Here is a 15,410-nt window from a genome sequence, read left to right as displayed (position 1 = left end):
GGGCACTGTATAAGGGGCACTTCTGGGGGCACTGCATAGGGGGTCCAAAGCATATTCTTGCACCTGGGCCCACCACTCTCTAGTTCTGCCACTGGGCCAAATACAGTGATGACAAGCAAAAAAGGATGAATATTCACATCAAAACGGAGGCCAGTTTAGACAAGAGTAACGGCCTACGATTGTACAGTTGTGTACCCAGCTTAATTCAGACTGAAGGATCTATGAGAGTTTATATATTGTAAGAGAATTTATTTCTCCAGGCTTTATAAAATTTGTAGACATTGCAATATACTGCAGGAGATTTTCTAGAAACAATGATATAAAAAAAGACACCTTAAGGACCTACTGGTCTTTACATTTATGTATTAATATTTTCACATATCTTTACTTGTACAACATTTCTTCTGGCTATATTTTAAAATGTTGCTGCTTTAATGTTATAGTAATTGTATTTTAACAATTATATTAAAAGTTCTAAAAAAAAAATGTAAATATATTTTTATTGAAGCATCGATCTTAAAATAAGATAACAATAAGATAATATCTCAGTGCAGCAGATGCAGACACCTGTTCTCTGTTCCAAATTGTATTCTGTAAATCAGACTGGCAGCCTTTCTCTCAAAAACATACAAAATATACAAAAACATAATAATTGTAGGTATAATACTAAAATCTTGTAATTTAGGACCTGAGTCAGCTTTTTCGAATAGAGTAAGATATAGCAAGTAACTGGGAACCTGGACAAACCATGCTGCAATGTAAGGGGTGCAAATGCATAATTTTTTTTTACATGCAGGGTAAATACTGGCTCGTTTTGCATGTAGCCCACAGATGCTGTATTTTTACACTGCAATTTAGATTTCAGTTTTGACTCACCTCTCCCAAATCTAAATCTCTCTGCACATTTCACATCTTCCATCCTGCAGTGCAACATGGTTTCACCAATATACACAGTTACTTGCTATATTTTACTTTATTCTCAAATCTGAATGAGGCCCTTAGCTGGCATAACCCTACTACTCCTTCATTATAAGGAATAAAGCACCCCTACTGTGAAATATAAAAATAATAGAAGCCCCCACCCCCCCAAAAAAAAACAAACCTTGACTTCTTATATACCATAGTGGGTGCATTGTCAAGAACTCTTTTTGGGTGGCATCAAGATGAGAGACAAGAAGCAATTTCCTGCCTTCTACACTCTGTTTAGCAGATCTGCAGTGGTCCGTGCTGGATATAATGGTCCTATGCTCATTATATTCTCTTTCACCACTAATCATGTTTGAAGTGACAGGAGCACTGGAGAGAAGCAAGCTGTATCAATTAATGGGTAGAAACTAGCACCCACTCAGCTTGTTTCTACCATGTTGAGCTAATATGCAGGAGAAGGAGGGAGTAAAGGTACACCACATTTGTTTGTGTATGTTTTATGTTGTAGAGAGAGGAAAAAGTTATCCGGCCTCAGATAGAGCCAGAGGGCTTTATTTGAGTTGAACCCAATGAGGATTATTCAGAGTTGGAATCAATGCAAAAAAGCTGGACAAACCATATTGCAATGTAAGGGCTGCCTAATGGCTGCTTTTACATTTACCCATCGCTTTATTTTTTTATTGCAATTTAGAGTTCAGCAAGGACAACCCTCTTACCAACGCTAAATCTCTGCACATTTTAGATCTGCCCCACCAGCAGTGCAGCATGGTTTTACCAAGATGCAGGTTTTTTTTTCTTTGCTCTCAACTCTGCTCAGCCCCAATATGTAACCCAGCTGGAAACATTAAGTTGTGTTCTCAATCTGTGTATTTTGTCTAGCACATATCATATGTGCAGCTCTAAACACTGCGTAAGAATGTGGGCACATCAAGGTAGGCTTAAAGAGTAAGAGGCCACACACTAGATGCAAGTCATTGTCATAAACAACTTGATGACAACGACTAGTAATAGTAAGTTATAGATATAAAATATAAGTAATGCGGGTGTTGTTTTTTTTATTCTATTTCATACTCCATCTATACAATGTCACTATATCATGGATATAGTGTAGATTTATTTTATTGCCCTTAAATATTATTCTATGGGGGCGATTCAGTCCCTTTATAGGGCACCTTAAATAATGCGCGCCCGACGGAGCAATTCAATTGTTGCTCCGTTTGGGCGTGCATAGCCGCGCGTAGGCAAATGTGCGAGAAGTTGCCACGTTGGGCGCCCAAATGGTAGTTTGGCCACTCAGAACAGTAGTTTAGCGGGGTGTATAGCCACTATGTGCAGCTAAACCCGGCTCTGTCGGCGTGCACATGAGACCCAGGCGCTTGAACGAAGCAACATTTGAATTGCTCCATCGGGTGCCCATTAGTTAAGGCGCCCAATAAAATAATTGAGTCGCCCCTATAAAACATCTGAACTGACAGGCTGCACAGGCAGTGTATGGCTGCTGACACAAACTAGGGGATTTAGCAGAGTTCTGAATGATTTACTGCTATACCAAGACCAATGTTTGTATGTAAGAAGACTTTTTTTTTTTTGTACATGTGGCTCATGAATATTTTACATTTTCTGGCAATTGGTTTTTATCCCTTTATGTTATCACAGATGAACGGGCAGGGGAAGCTTGAACATCCCTCTGCAGCAGTGTATGAAGGAGAATTTGCTGACAACATGTTTCATGGGAAAGGAACTTACACATTTCCCAATGGAGCTCAGTATATAGGAAACTTTACTCAGAACAAGTAAGCTGAATATCATTCTTGTTTATTCTATTATGAGTGTGCTTTAAAATATCACAATAGAGCCCAAGAGAAATCTTGGCCAATAGAAATACTCTTTGTGACTTCCTTTACATACTGGCGCGGATATAACACCCACAGCGCCGGGAGCAGTGACGCGCGGACATCATTGCGAACACTGGAGATAGCGGTGGGTAAGCGGAGACTATTCCCGGCTCCCCACCATCACAATAACCCCGGAGTTTAGGTGCAGTACATAGCACCACTAATCGCGGCCGCCATTTTGGATCCGGCCGGATCGCGCAGCTGCCTCCCCTGTCACCTCTTTCCCTCAAGTGTAATATCGAAGGGGTCACCTACCTTCCTGCCTCTCTGGCTTCACTGGCCCCCTGTAATACAGGTGATAAATAAGTGCTGTGTGGGCAGTGCAGTGTATTAGCCCACAGCTGCCATCTTGGGATTGGCAGGGCTCTGTAGCTGCTGTTCCTGTAACACAATTCTATACAGAGACATATCTGAGAGTTTTTCTGGATCTCCAAAGGCACTATATCTATATCAGCTCCCCCTGCTGGTCAGGATTATTCAGTTTTTGTTTTGTTTTTTGGCATATTAAATATAATCAATTTTCCTAGCAAAGTCCATTATCTGAGATTTATATATGGATAAACACGTGACCAAAATACAGAAGGGTGGTAAGGGAGGTCCAGGTGTTAGAAACAGAGAGACCAGACCCACAGCATCTACCGCCTCTAGTCCTCCTACTTCCCCGGCTGGGGATGATATCATGGATGGCGTGTCTGATCCTTCCAAATTCAGTGCTGCGTCTGTGGCCAAAGCACAGGAAATCTCGGATCTTCTCTCACCATTGCTTGATAAAAAGTTGGCTGGTCTGAAAGAGGCAATAGATTCGGCTGTAACGCAGCTTACGAGCATAGTGTGCGGTTTGATGAAGCAGAACAACGCATTTCAAATCTTGAAGACGATCTTACTACGGCCAAATCGGTAATTGAAACTCAGGAAGCTTCCATTGTCACCATGCAGGAAAAGCTGGAAGATTTGGAGAATCGCAACCGCCGCAATAATCTACGTCTGATTGGCTTACCGGAATCTGTCAAACAGCGGGAACTTATGGACATCAGGCCCTATACTGATCGAACGTGCACACAGAATTGGTCCGGATCGTCAAGCAGATCGCCGCAGACCTAGACCTGTCATCTTCAGGTTCCTTAATTATATGGATAAAGTCAGACTGATGGAAGCTTATCATAAATCTCAAAATTTATCCTATAAAGGGGACAGGTTGCTTCTCTTTCAAGATTTTTCTTATCAAGTGGCAATGAAATGAAGAGAATTTTCACCGATATGCAAGTCGCTTTTTGATGCTGGAATCAGCTAAGCTTAGAGTACAACATGATGGCAAACAGTATTTCTTTGATTCGGTGTCCCCGGCAAAGACATTTGTTACTTCTCTTTCGGAATCTAACGTACTCTCATCTGTCGATGAACATTGAGTTAATGCTTAAATCGCAAGTATTATATTACTCACATATGCCTCATTATGTCATTAATATTTGTTAATGAGAAATTGATTCTCATCTGTTTTTGCATATTATGTGTATTTCTTACTATTTTTCTGGAAAACTCTGTTTCCTCTAAATTGTTCTTTTTTTTATTATTTGTTTTGATTTTGAATTTTTTTTTTTTTTTTTCTCATTTGGAATATAGTTTGAATATATTATTGGCCACAATGGCCTTATGTTTGGGTTCAAAGAAAAACACAAAATGGTAGAACTGTATCATTTTGGTGTATATATGTTAGGTTAAATGTAGTGATAATGGGATTGAGAGACCACGCGTTTATAATAACAATGGCGTCCCTACTCGCTGGGACATGGGATGCTATGTTTAACGAATTTCAACAAATTAGTATTTTCATGAAACAAGGTATTGGTTGATAACTTGAATTCCTTGGGTACACCTGTTAATTATAAGGATCGTATAAAATTCCTCACTTGGAATGTAGAGGGTCTTAACACACCGCTCAAACGGCGGAAGGTATTACAACACCTACAGAGGCTCAAACCAGATGTGGCTGTGCTTTAGGAAATGCACTGGAGGGAGGGGGATCCAAATACGTTAAGGAGCAATTGGTTGAATGAATACATAGCAGCTTCATATACCTCCAAACGAAGAGGTGTGGTTCTTCTTCTACGCAAGTCCCTTAACTACACTATACTTGATAAATTGTGTGACCCTGAGGGTAGATTTCTATTTGTTAAAATACAATTGGAAGGGGTTTTGTATACTATTGTCACCATATATGCACCAACTGGTCCTAACAGTGTTTTGTTTACAGATTTATATGTTCAAATATAGGATTGGGCCGAAGGGACCATTATTTTAGGGGGGGATTTCAATACTACTCTCAACCCACTATTAGACAGATCAGGCGATAGGGGAAGGGGCACTATACCTAAGGCTTTAGATTTTCTTATATCTTCTCTTCAACTCTCTGATCCCTGGAGGTATCAACACCCCGTGGAGGGTGATTATACGTTTTACTCACACCCACATCACATATCCTCCAGGATTGATTATTGGCTTCTTCCCACAAATCTCCTTCCTAAAGTTTATGATGCTAAAGTAGAAAATATAGCTATCTCTGACCACGCCCCAACATGGTTCTCCTTATCCCTTCCTACACCAAAACCTTCCTCCTTTAATTGGAGATTTCCCTCCTATTTATATAATTGTCCTGATTTGAAGCTATATTTGGAACAACAATACGGGAACTATGTCAACGATAATAATCAACATATTGAAGATATCAATTTACTTTGGGCAGCATCCAAGCCAGTTTTGCGTGGCTCGATCATAGCTTATGTTGCCGGAAAACGTAAGAAACTCTCCCAAAAATTTCAAGCTATTAGTACAGCTCTTTCTACATCTTATACAGATTTATTAAGGTTTAATACCCCAGAAACTCGTCAGATTTATATTGATACTAAAAATTTATATGACACACTATGTACAGAAAAAGCCCAATGTTCTTTAGATTACCAGAAACATCGTTATTTTAAGTGGGGAAATAGGGCAGGGAAATGGGGTTGGCCAATGTGGTTAGAAATCAGCGTCCTCAGGTTAACATTTCAAAAATTGTATCGGAATCTCATGTTCTTACCTCCACTTCTGATATAACAAATTCCTTTTTGGAATACTTTAGAAAGTTATACACTGCACCACCAGATAACCAAATTTTAGGTATGGAATTTTTAAAGTCGGCAGGTTCCCCTATATTAACTGAGGAGGAACAGGAGATACTGACTGATTTAATTTCTGAGCAAGAAATCTTGGCGGCTATTGGACATTCAGCAATTGTTAAAGCTCCGGGCCCTGATGGGCTTAGTGCAGAATATTATAAATTATTATCTCCATCTCTTACTCCTCATTTATTAAAATTGTTTAATTCTATTCTCTCTGGCACAGCGGTTCATTTTCTTTTAATGAAGCCCGTATAATAATGTTACCGAAGCCGGGCAAAGATCCAACATTAGTACAGTCTTACCGTCCCATATCTTTATTAAATCAGGATTTAAAGTTATTATCCTCCATTATGGCACAAAGATTACAGATGCTTTTACCCAAGTTACTCCATACATCACAATCTGGCTTTGTAAAGAATAGATCTTCAGTACATAACATTTGTAATAGCAGCCATAACGCAATCGCTACAAAACTCAGAGGATACGTCTCTTTTGGTCAGTTGTGATGCTGATAAAGCATTTGACCGTGTGTCCTGGACACATTTGTTACGCGTCTTTCATTTTCAAAAGTTTGGTCCAAGTTTTATACGATTTTTTAATTCACTATATAATACCCCCACAGCATTTCTCACCATTAATGGTTTAAATACGGAGAACTTTCAATTATATCGCAGTACAAGACAAGGGTGCCCTTTATCTCCCCTACTTTTTAATTTAGCGTTGGATCCCCTTATCCGACATTTTTATTTGCAGACCGAATGGAAAGGGATTCGAATTGGAAGTCAAATATTAAAAGTGTCAGCATACGCTGATGACTTGCTATTGTATTTTGCTAATCCACAAGCTGCTTTCCCAGGTTTTATGCAACTTCTACATGATTTTGAAATTATGTCAGGATTTATGATAAATAAGTCTAAGACAGAAGCTTTAGCCTTACACGATGGTGCCCAGGCTGCCTGGAATGGTTCTTTTCCTTTCAGATGGGCGAATACCTCTTTGACTTATTTAGGTTTACATATACCTGTCAATCCCTCTGATCTCTACATGGCTAATTTTCCTGCTGTAATATCCTGTATTATTGCTGACTTTCAGGCCTGGAAACATTTGCCACTGTCTTACATAGGTAGATGCCACTTGATAAAAATGATCTCTTTTCCTAGGTTGCTATACCCAATACAAATGTTACCCTTACTTTTAAAAGATTCAGATCTAAAGTTATTGAATAAAGCTATGAGCAAGTTTATTTGGGCGGATAAGAAACCAAGAATATCTTTATTCAAATTAAGTCAATCCACACAATTGGGAGGTATTAACCTTCCCTGTATAAAAAGCTATAATCTAGCTGCAAACTATCGTTATGCAGTTGATTGGTTACAGAATTCTGAAGAGTTCGCTAATATTGGCTTGGAACAAGCCTTTTGTCCTGACATTACACTCTCTAGCCTATTACATATGAGGCCCACAGATTTTCCTTTCTCGGTTACTAATAATTTGTTGTTAACCACCACGTGCACAGCCTGGCGCCTATCTAGACGCAAGATGGGTATATCAACATATAACACTATTTTTTTACCCATATATCATAATACAAGGTCTCAAGGATTCTCTGCTTTACATCATACTTTAATGCGTTTTTGGGGTTCAGGGGGTCCGACACTGGTTTATCAAGTTTTGGATGGACAGACACTTAAAATTCTTACATATGAAAAATTACAAAAAATATTTCCTCAGATAACTCCTAAGTTGGTAATATGTAAATAAAGGAATAGTTATGTGACTAATGGTGCGTACACACTGGGCGATTAAAGTGGACGACTGAACGATAACGATATCGTTATCGTTCAGTCGTCCACTTTATCGTCCATGTTTAACACAAAAAAGATGAACGATGACGACGACGCGCGTTCCCGCGGGTCGTTCGTCATCCTCGTTCATCGGGCTGACATGCAGGCCAACCTGACGACCTCGTCAGGTTGCTGCATGTCAGGGAATGGGTGAGAGAGCCCGGCGCTGAACGATATCGCTAATGATATCGTTCAGCGGCTGTGCTCAATGTCATGAACGACATTGAGCACAGCCTGCCGGGGACACACTAGACGATATCGCTCAGGGAGCATATCGTCTAGTGTGTATGCACCTTAACACTCTCTCCAAACTAACAGATTCTGACAAGACACATACATTAGATAGAGTGTTGAGTAGTTGCTCAGGAAGAAGTTGCTCTACCTCATATTTGTATTCTCAAATTAAACGATCTATAGATTTGGAAAAATTACAGTCTGGTATTGTTAAATGGAAGATTGATTTTCCTGACATTCCACTTAATGATGTTCTTCAAGCTTTTATTCGTCTAAATAAAATACTTATTTCCGCTTCTTACACAGAAATGCATTATAGACTGCTACATCGTGCTTACTACACACCCAAGTTGCGTTTTTTGATGGGGGCCTCCAATGATTCTAAATGTTTCAAATGTCAAGCTTTAGAAGCAGATCTTTATCACTGTATGTGGAATTGTCCTGAAGTTAAAAAATGTTGGCTTATAATTCAAACTTATATTAAAGATGTTTTAGGTATAACTATTAATATCTCTCCCGAATGGGCCCTATGGGACATATACCTTGATCAAAATTTACCTAAACCACCACTGGGTCAACGAATTTTCTTAGCTAAAATTGCAGCAGCAGGAAAGAAGACCATCCTGTCTCAGTGGATATCCACAGATACCTTGACATTACCTTTGTTAATACCTCATATTTCCTATTTGTTCCATATGGACTGGCTTGAAATGTCAATTAACAAGGAAAAAAAGGTCAAAAAGTTTTTCGAGACATGGTTACCATATGTTTGTGCGTTACCTTCTGAGACAAAAGATAATTTACGCCAAGCGGTGAGGTTAACTACTTGGTACAACCTAGAAGTTGTTTCAACAGGAGGCTCACCCTTCTAAAGTAGTAATTTGGCTGACCCATAATGTTTATTGGGGATACGTGCGGTTCTCTCAATCCATTTATTTCTGACAACTTGTGTATATATATATATATGTTTCATGGTAAATATAAAATGTAACTGTTTATACATTTGATTGTGATACATTGTATATTATATATGTTTTATTAATGTATACAGTTTACCAATAAAATATTTTGAAAAAAAAAAGAAATACTGTTTGTCATGTTTTTCTTCACGTGACATTAGCATGGGACACTCATCCAAAATTAATAGGACATACATTTGTCAAAATTATTAAAACAATGGAAGTCATAATATGAGAGAAATATGTTTAAATTATTTATCATACTGTCATTAAATGTACTTCTTTTGTCCCATTTATGAGTTCTATTTATGTTGCTTTTAAATTCTAAAAAGGGAAATAGTACATGTGAAAAAGTGGCGGAGCTAGATAACCACTACCGTAGATAGAGCAGTGGTTTTTTGGTCTCTTCTCTGATCTGTAGTCATACCCCTATTATAACGAGCTGTAGCATACTCACTATGCCAGAAATGTCAGCACTGTCTGCATTATATCAGCAGTGCCAGAATCCTGACCTATACCTGCAAAAAAACATCCACCCATTTACATATAGTTACACAGTCCCATTTCCCAACCACATTTAGCCTAATGCTGAGTCAAATGGACCATATGCATAATTTTACACATCTTTGCAGTGCATAGGTCACAGTTCTGATGTCATGACCTCACTGAATTTTATCTACGTGAGGATAGCCTATTACGACCCAATTACGCCCCTTCAGTTGCAAGTGGTGACTTAAGTATAAGTGCTTAGGACTCATTATTGCCCATATTTGTGTAAGCTTTAGTTTTGGTACATGCACAGTGTGAAAACATGCTGAATAATTCTGCAAATAGGAGTACATTCAACTCCGCATCAGGCCTACTGTCAGCCATGTTCCCAGATAAATATCATACCCACCACATTAGCATCCACATCAGTGGTGCACTCAGGGGGGGTTTCTCGGTACCCAGACACACTAGTTTTGTCTCCTTCTTTACTCTGGCCACGATCGGAGCTCTACTCTAGCCACGTGCGCCAGTGCCTTGAACAAAGAGCTCTCTGTGCACAGTAATCAAACTTGTTAGGATTGTGCTGATTGATTGGTTTATAGGTTGTTTCATTCCTGCCAATTACAATACAGTCATGCAGGATAGATTGAGAAAGGTAACAAACATATGCTGTAACCTAGGAATGTACACCAATAAGCTTGGCTTCCAACTGTGTTTTCCAGATCTCAGAATATGTAGGAGTCCCAACATCTCCATCATATTTTACATTGAGAAATAGTAGTACTTCTCCTTTAAAACATGATCATTGCATGAGGTGCAGTTAATCTATTCACTTTGATTAATATGTGTTAATTTTAGAACTCATCATCTTAAGCCCTAGAAGTAGAAACACTACAATAGCCAGTTAATGATCTTCATTAATTTCTTTGAGTGGCTGTGAATGTATTTTTATTAGCCTGCATCTCAGAAATTGTCTCATGTTCAGATAAAAAAATACTGATACAAATTATTTACATTTCAACAAATCCCCAGCAGGCAGATAGAGACAACTAATAGCTTGTTACATCCATTACAGTTATTACATGCCATGTTTAGAATCACAGAGTATGACAGTGCTTGAGTTTATTTGTGTTTGTTCATAGAACATTTTCAAAGATAATTGGATATTTATTGAGAGCTGATCTGCAGGCAGTGTAGTCTTTATATAACTAGATTATTCCAAGCAAGCCACCAGTTGCAATGGCATGATGTTTAATAGGACAGATGAAACACTAACTGCACACTAGCTGTGTTGACATGAAAAGGTTTTTGGGGTTTTTTGCAAAATTTACAAATATCATAAGATATTAAAGTCCCCGGATGTCATAATCATCCCATAAAACAACACGTTTTTCTCCTCATTTATTGAGTACTTAGCTTTTTCCTCACAAAATGAATCTTAACACTACACATGTATATCTAATAGCCACACACATGCCAACCAAGTCAAATGTAGCACTTCTGACTCCTTGTGTGAATGGGGCCAAGACGGAGATGGGAAGGGATTTATAGATGGTGCTGAAGGGCATGTTCACGCAGACTGTATCCCTCACTGTGTACACACTGTGCAACAATTGGCTCGGACAGCCATGAATTGTTGTTTGGCCCAAATATTGCCATGAATTGTCTGTTTGGCCCAAATATTGTACAGTGTGTACCCAGCTCCAGGGTTTATTATTATAAGGGTCATGACTTCTTATGGGATTGATAAACACAATATACTGATATGACAAGTATTACATATAATACCCCTTTTCCACCAAAATTATGGGTCTGTCCCGGGATTTTTTACCCGGCATTTTGCCTGGTCGCGCCCAGCTTATTTCCCGGTTTCCTGGGTCGCCTCCATTTCCACTGAACCCGGGTAGGCCCAGCAAAACCTGTGAATGTCATTAAAAATGGACTGCACACCCTGAATATATATATAACGGGAGGTGCTACCTGATGAGACTAATTGCAGGCACAAAAACAGACAAATCTCAGGTGCACAACTCCAAATTATTGATAATATATAAATGCAATAACATTTTGCAATCAATAGAGGTTATTAGCATAATCTTGGCCAAGGTTATGGGCCAACCCACCATATCCAGGTAACCTCTTTAGGGTAGGTCCCTAACATACCAGGATTCAAATCCAGAGCGCAGGACAGGAATCTTTCCCATATACTCCATTTAATGTGCTTTATTGCACACCTGAGGGAAAGGAGATGCCCTCAGTCTGGATTAGCACCCCTACCTTATTGGTATAAAAGCATGGAGTCTGGTAATGTATATGCACACTGGTATTAGGCACAATTCTAGGTACGTCCTACAAGTTATATACTGTAGTGCAACTTTGGTTCATTTTTGGGACGTGGGTCCCCCTGGATTGCTTTGGTTGATCTGTTTCAGGGCACCGCATTATAACACAATTTTCTTTTATAACACATTTTAACCCTTCACTATTTGTTTGTTTATTATACATGTACTTCACTTTTTTATTTTCATTCTTTATATGCAGCTGTGGCTGCTCTTAACTATCTCTTTTATACTGCACTTTTCTTACTATGGCGGTGCCCTCGGGTTAGCTGGGCCAGTTTGGGGGTGTCCTGCGCTCTGGATTTGAATCCTAGTATGTTAGGGACCTACCCTAAAGAGGTTACCTGGATATGGTGGGTAGGCTCATAACCTTGGCCAAGATTATGCTAAAAACCTCTATTGATTGCAAAATTTTATTGCATTTATATATTATCAATAATTTGGAGTTGTGCACCTGAGATTTGTCTGTTTTTGTGCCTGCAATTAGTCTCATCAGGTAACACCTCCCGTTATATATATATATATATATATATATATATATATATATATATATATATATATTCAGGGTGTGCAGTCCAGGAATCTTTCCCATATACTTCATTTAATGTGCTTTATTGCACATCTGAGGGAATGGAGACGCCCTCAGTCTGGATTAGCACCCTACCTTATTGGTTTAAAAGCATGGAGTCTGGTAATGTATATGCACACTGGTATTAGGCACAATTCTAGGTAAGTCCTACAAGTTATATACTGTAGTGCAACTTTGGTTCATTTTTGGGGCATGGGTCCCCCTGGATTGCTTTGGTTGATCTGTTTCAGGGCACCGAATTATAACACATTTTTCTTTTATAACACATTTTAACCCTTCACTGTTTGTTTATTATACATGTACTTCACCTTTTTACTTTCATTCTTTATATGCAGCTGTGGCTGCTCTTAATTATCTCTTTTATACTGCACTTATCTTACTATGGCGGTGCCCTGGGGTGGCTTAGCTGGGCCAGTTTGGGGGTGTCCTGCGCTCTGGATTTGAATCCTAGTATGTTAGGGACCTACCCTAAAGAGGTTACCTGGATATGGTGGGTAGGCCCATAACCTTGGCCAAGATTATGCTAAAAACCTCTATTGATTGCAAAATTTTATTGCATTTATATATTATCAATAATTTGGAGTTGTGCACCTGAGATTTGTCTGTTTTTGTGATTACATCAGCAGCCAGCACCTTTTGCAATTACCTGGGTCAAAAAAACCTGGGTAAGACCTGTTTCCACTGCAGTGTTACCAGGTTTTACCTGCTAAAAACCCTTCTCGATACCCGGGAAGAAATCCTGGGTCAGTAGACCTGGGATTTTTACCTTGGTACCGTTTCCAATGAGCCGAATCCCGGGTGGGTAGACATGGCAATTACCCAGGTTTTATTATGCAGTGTACAGGGTAACTGTATCTTCCACTTACTTCCAAACCCCAGAAAGCTAGTTTCAATGTACAATTGTTTCAAATGCATCTTGGTGTCATTTAAGATAGAAAAGTATTCACTTTTGCCCTTCTCAGGTGCGGATGAATAATGAACTTGTAAATGTCCAGCAATTTACTTTGTAACTATGTCACAAACATCTCATTACTATACTGTTCTGCTGTATTATTGCTGCTGTACCTGTGATTACCAAGCTGTTTTACCTGTCATGTCATTCAATTTTACCTGTGATTACCATAAGCTTTCTTGCTGTTACCACTTGGCTTTACTTGTCATTACCACTTGGCTTTAGCTGCCATTACCATCTGGCTTTATATTTCATTACCAATTGGCTTTACCTTCCTTTACCACCTAGCTTTACATTTCATTACTAATTGGCTTTGCCTGCCATTACCACCTCGCTTTACATTTCATTACCAATTGGCTTTACCTGCCATTACTAATTGGCTTTGCCTGCCATTACCACCTGGCTTTACATTTCATTACCAATTGGCTTTACCTGCCATTACCACCTGGCTTTACATTTCATTACCAATTGGCTTTACCTGCCATTACCACCTGGCTTTACATTTCACTACCAATTGGCTTTACCTGCCATTACCACCTGGCTTTACATTTCATTACCAATTGGCTTTACCTGCCATTACCACCTGGCTTTACATTTCATTACCAATTGGCTTTACCTGCCATTACCACCTGGCTTTACATTTCATTAGCAATTGGCTTTACCTGCCATTACCACCTGGCTTTACATGCCATTACCACCCGGCTTTACATGCCATTACCACCTGGTTGGACCTGCCATTACCACCTGGCTTTACCTGCTATTGCATGTGGCTTTACCTGCTATTACATGTGGCTTTACCTGCTGTACCACTCGGTTTTACCTGGCGTATCCATTCTGCTTTACCTGTCATTCCATAGTGCTGTACTTTTTACTTCAATTGAACATGTTTACCTAACTGTGCATAAACTATCATGCAAAGTATATATTTCTTTCATTAAAAATATAGTACTGGTATGGGATTCTTATTTAGAAAGCCATTATCTAAAAGGTCTGAAAAATAGAAATAGACATATGATAACCAAGTGTTTATTGCTACAGATAATATAAGGTGCTTCAGTAAACAATTCCCTGGGGAAGTGTGGGGAAATACAGGGGTTATCTGAGGTATAATGCTCCAAATTCCATAAACCCTTATCCAGAAACCCTGACTCCCAAGCATCCTGGATAATACACTGTACCAGTGTATTCTGTTGTGCACAAATAATTCCATTGTCTCATGTATCCCTAACGCTCTATAACTTTGCGGTTTATATACTAAATTTAAAAGTTTTATCTCTACACATATTACTGTCAAAAGAGAGCATACTAAAATAAAACTAATTATGCTGCTAATTAAAGCACAACTCAAGTAACATTTCAATTTCATTGTACATTAATCTGTCCCATGTAATTCAGTTTAGGAGAACAATCAGTTGTAGCATAAATAGACATCTAGGGCAGTAAATTAGAGCATTTCATGCATGAAGTACGTGTCGGAGAAAATCAAGCCTCACCCAGACTCTTTACCTTCACAGGATGATGGGAGAAGGTGAATATGTGGATGCCAGCGGGTTGCATTGGAAAGGATTATTCCATGACAAAGCAGCACCAGGACTGAAATTAATGTTGAAAGTGTAACTTATATCATATCTACAGTGAGCACAAACCTTTCAACCTTGTTATGCTTTGCAGCACTCCTCGGGTCATTTCCTCAATAAAGGCTTTGCAAAGTGGGACTTATAGCCTCATAAATGCAGTGTGACCGTTGCTATCTGCACGAGTTATATGGTGATATCACATTAATGGAGCATACACACGGTCAGATTTGTCAGACTTGTCAGATTTGTCAGATGAACGATTGAACGATTTGAACGATTTTACCAAAGTTTTGAACGATTTGAACGATTGAACGATTTTTGACTGCATTAAAATGAATGGAATCGTCCAAGTCTGACTGCAAACACATCAGATGTCAGAAATCGTTATCTGACCATCGGGAACGCGCATCGTTGATCGTCCATCGTTCAGGCATGTCAGATATGAAC

At 39.0% G+C, this 15,410-nt stretch overlaps 1 protein-coding gene across 1 annotated transcript in view; it reads left to right on the top strand.

Moving 5' to 3' along the window:
- The window catches only part of MORN2 (MORN repeat containing 2), a 40,398-nt gene extending 25,297 nt beyond the window's left edge, over window positions 1–15,101 (top strand). The window contains exons 4-5 of the mRNA XM_088477651.1: window positions 2,584–2,720; window positions 14,901–15,101. Of these exons, the coding sequence (XP_088333777.1) occupies window positions 2,584–2,720; window positions 14,901–15,003 (240 nt within the window). The 3' untranslated portion in view covers window positions 15,004–15,101. The remainder of the gene's footprint in view (window positions 1–2,583; window positions 2,721–14,900) is intronic.
- Window positions 15,102–15,410: the final 309 nt, after the last annotated feature.

The sequence above is a fragment of the Taudactylus pleione genome, unplaced genomic scaffold, assembly GCF_031769625.1.
Source record: "Taudactylus pleione unplaced genomic scaffold, aTauple2 ptg000201l, whole genome shotgun sequence".
NCBI classification, from domain to species: domain Eukaryota; kingdom Metazoa; phylum Chordata; class Amphibia; order Anura; family Myobatrachidae; genus Taudactylus; species Taudactylus pleione.
Note: the sequence above shows the minus strand (reverse complement) of the source record. Positions and strands in the feature narration are given on the sequence as shown.